The following is a 12250-nucleotide window of genomic DNA, read 5'->3' as shown; positions in this document are numbered from 1 at the left end:
CAAGCTCCACTGGAATCGCTGATTTTTATTAACTGCCTGTTCTATTGAAAAAAAGTTGAATAACAAATTTGAAAAATATTGAAAAATGTTTTCCAAATGATAACAGAGAAAGCAAACAGTACAGGAAGAAAGGGTTATTCATTCCTCAGGGAAAAATTACAGAGGTCAATCTACAGCTTGCACAGGATACTGGGATGGTAAGGATTCCTTACATATTTGGCACACGGAAAAAAATAAGATTCACTAGCATATCTTTGTGTGTCAGAGAAATCCGATAACTCTCTTGTGCCCTTCTTCTGGCACTCACCATAGTCTCTGCAAACGTACTTGGAAACTCTGAAACATGTTGCTCCTGGGATGGAAGGTTTTCTCTAGAGCTGCAGTCTGTTGTCAGAAACCTATAACTACCATGGTAAATTAAACAGATAAAGATAGCTTGGATTTCTAAATGAGAAAACAGCAAACCTCAGGGAAACCAAAATGAACAGTAGAAAAAAACTGCCCAGTACTTCCAAAAAAAAAAAAAGCCAGACACTGACCAAGATCCAGGTCCCTCTAAGGGCACAGTGACACCTTTTTAGGGATGGACAAACATACATGCTACTGCATGAAAACTTTGAGATGGCTCGCAACAGACAGAAGAGGCATTTATCTTCACATGTATTCCATACACAATGGGGTTTGGTTTGGTTTTAATTGCTATTATTACAGGCTGCATACTGTAGTGGAGACATAATATGTTTATTCCTTCATAGGGCAGACTTGATTCATGCAAAGGAACAGCTGAAGAGGCTCAGGTACAGCAGCAGTCTGGGGGAAACGGACACAGAGGAACACGCGCATATGCAGGCATACATTTGTGCGTGGGCAAGTAGAGAAGTTCACAGTTATACAAGGACAGAACCCTTCAGGACAGGAAAGTTTTTTTTCTCCTCCGTGTTTTAGAGATGAAGGAATCAACGACAAGAAGCCCCAAGTCAAAATTACTGAAAATAATTTGACACCGTTTTGAGTTAAGAAACAAGTCTTATTCTACAGTGTTGCATTTCAATTGCACCCACATTCTCAAACACAGTTGCACTAGAATATGATACACCTTAACAATCAGCATGTTTGAAGACTCCCAAAACAAACTGGTCCTACTGATTTCTCAGAAGAATAGTTCCAGCAGGCAGGTGTCCACACACATAAAGGTATTTGTAGCGGCCACGAGCCCCACTTAAGCTCAGGCCTGTGTCCCCAGTCCTGGCTTGAGCTTAAATACCACACCTGCCTCCAGCCCTGTGCTCATCTGCAGGAGGGACCCCGACCTGCGTTTTATGTAGCCTTCTCCCCAGCCTTGTCTCCAGCTCATTTCCTTTTGATCCTGACTGGATCCCTTGGGTAGACCCAGGCCTGGTTGATCATTTGTCATGTCTGGGTCTGCTGACCTATTACCAGCCTCCAGCTATGTCCCCAGCGCTCAGGCCCCACAGCACAGGGTGTCCTGCTGGTGTGGGCACTGCCTCTGCTGGTGGCACCCTCAGGCCCCCTCTCGGTCCTCCCTCAAGGAGCAGCCCTGCTTGTGTTGCTCCTGGACAAAATCAACAAGATCAAACATATTTCCAAAGAGAAAATCACTATTTTAAACTATGAATTTCTTACTATTTTATGACCTTTTAAGTCTGACCCAAATTCATATCTGTGTAAAGAGCAATGTACCAAAAACTAATGTCTTTACACAGAGTAAACAGCTCAGATCAAATGTGGTGTCAGTACTAAAAATTGCCATTGCCAGACTACTCTGGCAAAGCTGATAAAGTGAACGCAGTCAAGTCACAGGAAGTTCTTGTTCTTCCCTGATTATATTTTTATATTTTTAGTAACTGCTAAGCACTGCTGCCTTTCTAAAGCTATGCTTTAATTTTCAAACCCAGCATAGTAACCAAGAAAGTCACCTGCAATACAAAGGTAGGGATGTTGGGGAGGGGGAAGGGGAAGAGAAGAACAGGAAAACACAATAACCTGTATTTCAAGAGAGACGGGATTCCTTGAGCATGCAATATAACTTAAATAGGACATTAGTTAATTTAGAAGTCTTACACAACTGACACGTGCTTGAGGTTTTCAGAATACTCTGGTCTTATCAAGTCATTTGACTTTATTCTCCATGAAATAAATATATTTTTGTGGTTTCTAGTATTTTTTAGATTACCCTATGGTATAATACACATATTCTACTGACCTGAGAACAGCAATAACTACTAAGCAAAATGATTAGTGTTTGTAAACTATCAGGTTCTAAATAAAAGTTTTCCATCTTAGGAAGATGTTAATTGTCTGCAGTTTGACCAACCTGGGAAAGATTTTTTTTAACACCAACTACAAAAATACATAAGTTCAATATATTAAAAAAAAATTCCAAAGGGCTGTTACTCTTTCTTATCAGCCACCTAATGCCAAGTGTATACCATACAGTACCCTGCTTGTATTAACCTCTATGATTAGGCTAGCAATAACCTAGTATTGGAAATAGCAATACATTTTACCATGTTAAATGCACTACTACAACTCAAAAGACAGGTAAGACAGACCTTGGCTCAACCAGTATGCATCCTTGACAACATTTACAACTAGAAAATATTATTAAATTAGAATGTGATAAATAATACTGGAAAAGAACAATTTATACCCTCTGAAACTTAGACACAACCAAATGCAGAATAATACTTTGCTTATTTTCAATCATTAAAAGGATTTTGATCACATGGGCACAAACAAGATATCAACAGGGGAGACATTAAGGGAAAAAAATTAGATCACTTAAAGTAATTGCACCAGAAAAGCTCATATCCAGACATCAAAAAACAATGAATGCATGAAACTGCAGTTTAAAAAGGTATTAAAAATCAGCACTATGACAAAATGTCACCCATATGTTTACCATAAGTCAGAGGAAGATAAAGTAACCACGCTAAGCTTTGAACTGGTATTCTGACCTGAGTGGTACACTAGGTTTTACAGCAAATTATAGAGGCAAGATTACTTAAAGACAAGGAAGTAAGAAAGAAAGAGGATATTTGCAGAACTCTTATGAAAAGTGTATGAAAGCGCTAGACTAAACTCAAAACAAAGAGAGCTAAGATCTACCACATTTTTTTTTCTCTAGGCAGTAAGTTCACACCTACCTGTGATGCCTAGAGCAATGCATTTTATATTTTACCACTTGGGAAATTACTACATAAGTTGGAGAAGATAGGAAAATCAAATGAGGACTTGGGTTTTGTTGTTGTTTTGGTATTTTTTTTTAGGAAACTGACCAAATGGGAGATGACCAAGTGGAGCTGAGAAAAGGAAAGCATCAAGGAAAGGAAGATTACAATAGATTCCCTCAACGTAGAAATACAGAACAGGAAAATGTTTGTAGTCTTATGGAGAAATGGGCATCCAGATTTGCTTGACAGGCTGAGCATAGCTTATTCAAAGAAAAGGCTGAAATGTAAGCATGGTAACTCTTCACAAACATATTAGAGGGGCAAGAAGGAAATAACTATATCTAATTTAGCCATTAATATGTCTGGGCTGACAATCAGCTATTTACAAATATTAATGATGTTTACAGATCTTAATGAATTACTAACAATATTTGGAACTGCCTTCCTAGAAACCAAAATTGTACAGGAAAAAAAGAAACTCTAAATGCTTTTTTCTTCTCCAATTTTCTTTGGACTTTTTCTTTTGAGAGTGAGATGAACTTACAGAGAGGGCTGCATAACTGTATGCAGCCCTGGAGCAGCAGAACTCTTGCACCCAAATAGCAGGGATTTATTTTCTAGAAAGAATGCCATTTTAAATCTTTTACTACTTAAAAGTGGTCATCCTGCCTCCTTCAGTGTAACTTAGGAGTAATATACCAGGCCTGCAGAAAACGATAAACTGAATTCCTTGGCAGTACTGAATGTTTTATAAGTGTGGAAGATTCTTACCCTGTATTGATGGAAATGATTTCTATCAGTGGATTCTTCCTAATCTTTGGCAAATCCAGTCGTGCTCCCCCCAAACGCTTCCCATTATCCTTTTTCTGACCCAGCAGTCTCACAGAATGACCTTCAAATGAAGCACAAAAATGCAGTCAGTACAATAATATTTGTTTTGATTTACTCTTCTTCACAAGAAATGTTTATACTTCAAAGATTGAAAATGAGAATGAGGTGTAGTTAATTTATTTCCACCAGCTGGTACATTTGAAAGAGACACAGGTAAAAAAAATGTTAAAATGAACAAATCATTTCATCCAATTATCTTTTCACACTTGCATTTTCTGGTTTATTCAATTAAAATTATCTACGCAGTTTCATTTTCAGATTCTCAAGCAAATAGCAAGAAAGCGATATTTAAATAAGTTGTATGGCAGGATTAAAATATTTTTTCTGCAAAATTTAATTCAAACCTAAATTAGCAGGTAGTAAACAACTAAATTTTTTTAGCTTATTAGTTGAAGAACCAATACATTTCAGTCAAAGTTACGTGACCGTGTGAGTCTGAGGGAAAGCGCTGTGAAGCATATCCTGATAACATGTTCACGGCTAAGTTGACTACCCAGATTTACTCACATTCCTCCCACACCTAGGAGACTGCAGGTCAGAAAACGGCCTCACAATTCCTTTCCTGAAACCAGTAATATTCGGAGAGTAAAACAGAAATACTCCCACAACCTCCCAACAACAGTACATCAGTCATACCATGTCAAGTCCTATATTTAAAGAGCACAATGACAGGTTTCGCTAATATTCAGAAGCAAGACCTAACAATGAAGAATAAAAACAATGAACTGTATATTATCACAACAGGTAAACTGTGCCCAAGCTACTCAGTGCTTGTCAGGCCACACCTGGAGTACTGGGTACAGTTCTGGTCCCCTCTATACAAGAAGGATGTGGACAGGCTGGAAGGGGTCCAGAGAAGGGCCACCAAGATGATCAAAGGGCTGGGAAGCTGCCATATGAGGATAGGCTGGGAGAGCTGGGTTTGTTCAGCCTTGAGAAAAGGAGGCTCAGAGGGGATCTCATCACCATGTACCAGTACTTAAGGGGCAGCTACAAAGAAGATGGAGACTCCCTTTTTACGTGGAGTCCCATGGAGAGGACAAGGGGGAATGGACACAAGTTGCTCTTGGGGAGATTCCGATTGGAACATGACAGCAAAGTTTTCCACAGTGAGGACAGTCAACCATTGGAGTAATCTCCCCAGGGAAGTGGTTGACTCGGCCACGTTGGAAACTTTCAAGAGTCATCTTGACAGGGTGCTGGGCCATCTTGTCTAGGCTGTGCTCTTCCTAGAAAGGTTGGACTAGATGATCCCTGAGGTCCCTTCCAACCTGGGATTCTGTGAAGTTATAAACATTAGACTTGTATAATTTATTCCACAAAGCCTACAATAGGCAGATAATAGACAGCAAGGGAAAGCTAATGCTAGATATCTGAAAATAAGTGGAAAGTAACCACTGCTTGGAGTGGAGGAAGGAGAGAAAGCATCTGTCCCTTGAAGTTGGAAAACTCTGATTTTGCGGTACATGAAACCGCAGCTACAATCTGTCAAATATGTCAGAAAAGAAAAAAACTACACTAAAAAGGAAGAGGGCAAGGGGTGAAAGGAAAGCATGAAACTATGAAGTACTACCTGAGCTACATCTAACAAGGTAGATAACCAATTCAGATCAATTAAAAACCATTTTCAGCCAAATCTCCTTACACTACCAACAGCTATTTACAAAACTGATTCATCTATCAGTTAAAAATCTTTCTCCACTGCCTGTTCTGAGAAGTCATTAATTAACTTTTTAATAATGTGGCATTCATACTCTGAATTTATTTCTGTGATATGGCAACAACAGCCTGGAAATAAACAACTACTTCTGGCATCGCATCTTTCTCAGGTCTTCTTAAGATACATGAGAATTTTCTATCAAAAATATGATCTAATGAAGAAGTGAGCAGGACTGGACTGATATCATAAGAGTTAATACTAAAAAGTGACATCAAAACGTCAACAGGAATTAAAGGGCATTATTTTTGCAGCTGCATTTGATAAAAATTTCGTTACAACCTGCTGCAAATTTGGTAGTATGGTACTTGTGCTATTAACATTTGCTGGATTAATCACTTCTACCTTTTCATGACAATAACAGCAATATCTTTGTCTCACAATACAATAAGTTATTTTCTAATCCAATGCTTCATTAAGGAGTCACAAGCATGGTGCCATTTCATTTACTTGCATAACAAGAGTGATTGCATTATGTTAGGCATAAAAAATTAAAGTAGAAGCAGAGAACATTCCTTTTCTTATTTCCTAATACTGTGGCTTACTTGGAATAAGCCAGTTTATCCATTTTTTAAATATTCAACTGTATTACCATATTAAAACTGCATTTGGATTTATGGCTGAAAACATAGGGGAATGATGTACAGTTTTCTTAAAACAATAGGGCTCAACAACATAACAAGAAGCTACCCAAAACTTAAAATTCATACATTTAGATCTGGGGCCAAACCACCATTCTGAACTTTAAAAAGCAAAACAAAACCAACAAACCACAAAACCAACCTGCCCCTCCAACAAGTAACATCTCAGAGTGCAGAATCAGTGAAGCGTGATATCCCCTGAATGTGTACCCTCACAACAAACAGCTATGTGAATTACTGCTCTCTAATAAGAATTAGCTCATGCTCTCCCTTTCTCATATTGGGAGCATTAATCAAAGAGGCAAATTTTTTCACAAAACTTTTAGAAAAAGAGTATCCTTTAGACTACAAAGTTGTCACAAATCTGTATGAAACTTGCAAAGGACTGAAGAAGAGTAAGGATGGAGGGAAATGGAGATAATGACAGACCTGTGTAGGAGGCACAACTTTATAATCCATGTTTTCTTAGGAAAACAGGAAAAAGAATAAACATTATGGTAGTCTAGAAAACCTTGTTAACCAGAAGTACTACTCGTATCTTCTTACATATCTTTGTCTCTCAGATGCTGGGCAGATTACCATATACATTAGGAAAAAAAAAAAAAAAAAAAAAAGAAAAAAATACTTCGGACACTTGCACATCAAGTATAACTCTCTAGAGAGTGGAAGACGTAGCCTCTCTTGCCTTCAGAGACTCTCTTAACCCAGGAAGGAAATCCCAGCTCTGCAACCACCTCCCACATGATTCACCGAACACTAACACCCACCCCAACCTCATGCCGGAGCTCAGGAAACCTATGGCCTGGCAATCAAATACAGCAGCTACTTTTCACATGACACATGGCCAGTTTAACCTATATTCCTACTGAATGACACTAAAGTTCGAGTTAAAATGAGGCTTGTAAAACCTGTGTGGCACTCAAGAATGGTAACATCCCTGTTCTTTTCACTTCAGACACCAGAGGATAAAAAACAGCAGTTCTGGGAGACGAGTTTGAGCAGAGAGTTTAATGCTTCCAGAAAGCAAACAGCACATGCATATCCAACTACAGTGATATGTGTTGCAGACACACTTAATTCAATTTTTTTCAAAAAAAGAAAAAAACCCAGCACCCTTAATTACAGTATTCATGACCTTAATTCCTTTTTCCCCTACTCCATACAAAGACTATTTTGTTTCATTTTAAGTAATCACTAAAGCATCTGTTTACAGCATTGTTGCTATTAATAAAACATAATTTGATAAACACTGAATCATACTTTTTCACATGCTGTAATTTTTTTCCCCATATTTATTTCAAGAAATCTTAAAAATAAATATTTTGTCGTATTCAGTAAGGAAGAGGCTAAGCAACTTCTTTTTTTTAACCAGCATTATTCAGCCCACACCAACATCAACCATAACAGAAAAAGTAGTAGTTATATATCTCATTTATGATCTCCTTTCAAAGCTTAGAATGGGGCAAAACATTCTAAAGCATTTTATCTGATTAAGTTACCTTATTTCTGACTTCACAGGTTGGATAACAACTTAGCAAAACAGGTGTCCCAAACTTAAAAGTCGTCTCTCTTTTTTGCTTCTTTCTTTTCTTTTTTTTTTAAGTGTGGTACAAAAACGTTTTTTGAAAACTGAGTTAATCACAGTTCTATTTCCATAACGATGAGTGCTCTATCTCAGATATCAAACGAAAACCACTCCTTTTTTTGATGGCTCTCTGGAAGATGCAAGCTTTGAAAAACAGCTTGATGACAAACCGATCTAGTCAGGTTATATCTGAGAGCCTAAACATTCTAGTCCTATAAACCTCTTCTGCCATCAAGATAAGTTTTCTGCTTTCCACACTGTCTACCAGCACATAAAATTCTATTAAACTGAAAGGTTAATTAGCAGTTTAGGTCATGCTTGACAGCAGATTTTCACTAATTAATAGATAATTAATGCAGATTACAATACAACAGTAGTATTAACCATGTCCAATGTGGAAGCTTATAGAACAGAATCACTCACAGCAAGTGTAAATGAAATCAAGCCAGAAACAATTGAAAATGAATCAGAGCTCTCTAGTTTTCAGAACTGACTGCTTGAAATTAAACTCATCTTTACATACAAGTCAGTAGACTCAATTCTCATTACTTGGCATTGTTCGCAGAGAGGATGAGGTTGGAATGAATTAATCGGGATATTAAATCCTACTGTTAGTCTAAAAAAGGGCTTTGTACACCAGTGTACAAAATGAAAATATTTAAGGCTTTTTCACTTGTTAAAAAGGATACAAAATAGTAACATAATATTAATAGCAGGTACATACACCTTTGATAGTAGATGTATGTGCTTCAGGAGTGTGATAGAGAATGCCTGATCTTGAAATACAAATATAGAAAGGGAACAGGTAATGGAATTTCTTTACCATAAGATTGTAACAACATTAAACATGCTGTAAACCTCAGGCTACTGTCAGACCCCTGTGACCTACACCCACAGAAGCATGTTGATGATATTAGAGCAAATGGATTCAAATTGGACTGGTATTTTGCTAGTTTGAAACAAGGATAAGTGAGGGGGAAGTAGCCTGGCTTAGTCATCTTTAGTTAACTTTAACAACCGCCTATCAGTGTTGCAAATATCTATCAGATATTAACAGACCTACTGTATTTCAGAAATAGTCAACTTTGCCCAAGTCTGCAGTCTGGCACCCCTCAGTAGCTGCTGGGAAATAAGGTCTGCTTGAAGATGGAAGAGGGCATCCCTTGAGGATCCCTGCCCATCCTGATGGAGCTACGTGGCGTGCCACTGAAACACAACTCCCAGCCAGACACAGAGCAGCATTTCTTAGCTTCGAAGTTCAGTGCAGATCTCAAGCAGCTCAAAAACATGAATTTAAAGAAAATCCTCTAAGATGCAGGAAACACCAGCCTTGGCAGCAATAATTTCTATTGTTTTCAGTTTGTTCTGTTACCCACTCTTTCCCTTTCCCAGTTACATCATTATACTTAGAGGTTATTCACCATTTCCTGAAAGACACTATTTTCTTCACAACAAGGCTGTCAATGTACCATTCTATACTTCCCAGCTGTCTCTCACCAGCCTGTTAGATCTTCTCCAGCATCTTCAGGGAAAAAGATTAAGCGCTATTTCATGTACTCTTGCACACATTTCCTTCTACCATTATTTGCTTCTTAATGAATACGGAGCTTCCTTTCTTTACAGCTAATACTGGAAAAAATGGCACATGGGAGAAGTGTAGCTAAGGAAGGGAAAGCCATATGAAGGGAAAACAAAGTAGTAAATTTCCCTAAAGAAAAACAAAAGGAAGAAGTGTAAAGAACCACCAAAAGCAGCGATGAAGACTGAAAGGAGGATCAAGTAAATATAAAAGGTGAAAGGTGAAAAACTTAACTGAAAGTAACAAAACCAGTCAAGAACAGAGAAAACAGAGCCTAAGAAGATCAAATGAAAAATTATGTGTGAAGGTAAAAGAGGCAAATCAGGAACTATTGCAAAACTTAAATATTGGATTTATTTCCAGAGTAATGTTCTTCTAACTCTGTAACTACTGGGTAAAACCAACCTTCTGAACAAGTTATTTTGAATCTTCTGGCAGAAGTAACAGAAAAAATAGCATCTGAAATATAAGGATGCAACACAAATTGCCTAAGACACTATACAGCTAACCTGGACTGTTGCTCATATTTGAGCCCAAACCTCTTCAATTTGGAGGTGCTTTAAACCCAGACTTGGTGAGCTCGCAGTGGATAGGCAGGCTTAGAGCACGAGCCCTGATCTACCTCTGATGGAAGCAGCCAACATGTAGCAAGGACAGACCCTAAGTTCCTCTCCCATCTTTTCTCCCTGCCCTGCGGCACAAACAAGCCATCCCACAGCAGACATGACTGACTGCAAAGGAATTCCTGAGCTCCCCAGAGCAATCACATAATGCCAGACACACACAAGTGCAGAAACAACAAGGATACTAATTGGCTCAGGGCTTTCCTGTGTGAATGCTTCCACCCAAACCAACCCCAGCTGGCCAGCACCACATTAGCTACATAGTCAAAGCATCCCTGAGTATCACTTGTGAGATTTCTTGGCTCAAGTAAATACAGGGAGCAAAGAGAAGGCAAATCTAACTGGAAGATACATGCCCTGCTCCTGGCCAAGCAATTAATATAAATTATCCTCTAGGTCAGCAAAGGTGGGGATGTTGTGCAACAGCCAAATCCTCCTTCAGCTGGTGTAGGCAGGAACTGGGTCCATTATATGACAGGGAAGAATTCAGACTAATGCTGTCAGAATTACTGATCTTTCCCTGTGTGTCACAGCACCACAGGAAAAAGCATGCCCTGGCCCAGGCAGCCAGTCCCATCAGGCTGCTGATAGCAGGTGGCATGTTTGACCCAGTCTCTGCAATTCAGAACTCTTTCATAGAAAGATTACCTTCCACCCTATGCCAACTCAATAAAGCTTCAGAGAAAGGTGCAGATACCAGCTTGTAGTTACAAGCATACAGCACATACGTTACTAGCTTGAAATATATACATCTAATAAGCCTTGCACTTGGAATTACCATTCAACAACACTTCTGTTTCGGGAGACTCCAGAATGTGTCACATGGGTGAAGACAGGGTCTTTCAAAAATTAATTTTATTTAATTTCAAAAACAATGTTAAATACAGTGAGGCAGTTCACAAACTTCAGAAAAATTCTCTGCAGGTGGCTCAGGCTGCTAAAATTCATTCATCCCTTTCTCTCCATTAAACACACAATATCTCTTCATTCTTGGTATTTCTCCAATGCACCCTCCAATCATAACAATACCTGTAAGCACTAGAAAGGTAGTGTGTAACTAGCAAAAAAGAAAAGGAGGTAACTATTAACAAGGAATTACTGTTCATATCAAAATTTCATAGAATTAGATTAAGAACACATGTATAAGCATTCAAAAACATTTTTGACATACCCACAGTACTCTCCCCTCTCACAACAAAAGCACTTGAAATGCCCTAATAAGGTATTATTCTTTTTTCTCAGGATTCAGTAGCTTTACCCTACTTACTTTGAGATCATGTGATGTTATTGTCTTTCTGAAAAAGTGACTAAACGTTAAATCTGCTTCAAACCCAAAATGCTAGCTACAATTTGACAGCTCAGAAGGACAACACTAAAAATCTACTACAGGAAGAGTTCCCCTGACCTGCTGTCCTCACCTCTCTCTGAAGGAATACATTTGATCAGGATCAAGGATGCTGCTCAAACCTCGGGAGATTTTGGATAGAAACTTTCAAGGAAAATGAATTCTGAATCAGATGAAACAGACTGCGTTCTGAGGAAGGGAAATGCTGAAGGGTGGATTGTCAGAGCCAGCTGCAGCAGTACAAGAAACTTGCCTAATGTTTCGGGGTGTGCAGGTTGAAGAGAAAAAATTTAGCCTAAGCGCTGAGTCTGTCATGCAAGACTGTTTGCAAAATCAAGCTTTTACTTTCATCTCTGCTCCTTTGCCATCTATTATTACTCTTGCTATGGATAACTAAATTGCACTGATACTCTGCATTTACCAGCCATGAGGATTCTCTGACAGAGCTAAACCCAGTTGAGTCTAACCAATGTGAATAGGACAGAAAAACAGGGATGCTATAAGATGGTCATTCATTGAAAGTGTGGAAAAAAGCACATACGGGTCCAGAAGAAAATGTCATCTTTTCTGTGCACATCACAGGCTCATTTAACAACAAGCCACTGTCAAATGACCAAGGTCCTGCACCTGGGTTGGGGCACTCCCCAGTATCAGTACAAGCTGGGGGATGAAGGG

At 38.7% G+C, this 12250-nt stretch overlaps 1 protein-coding gene across 4 annotated transcripts in view; it reads right to left on the bottom strand.

The window, feature by feature from the left end:
* Positions 1 to 12250, bottom strand: part of CDKAL1 (CDK5 regulatory subunit associated protein 1 like 1) — a 420128-nt gene that overhangs the window by 254945 nt on the left and 152933 nt on the right. For all 4 annotated transcript variants that reach the window (XM_064443696.1, XM_064443697.1, XM_064443698.1 and 1 more), the window contains one exon: positions 3966 to 4086. In XM_064443696.1, the coding sequence (XP_064299766.1) occupies positions 3966 to 4086 (121 nt within the window). The remainder of the gene's footprint in view (positions 1 to 3965; positions 4087 to 12250) is intronic.

The sequence above is a fragment of the Phalacrocorax carbo genome, chromosome 2, assembly GCF_963921805.1.
Source record: "Phalacrocorax carbo chromosome 2, bPhaCar2.1, whole genome shotgun sequence".
Classification (NCBI taxonomy): Eukaryota; Metazoa; Chordata; class Aves; order Suliformes; family Phalacrocoracidae; genus Phalacrocorax; species Phalacrocorax carbo.
This window is presented reverse-complemented; position numbering and strand designations above follow the sequence as displayed.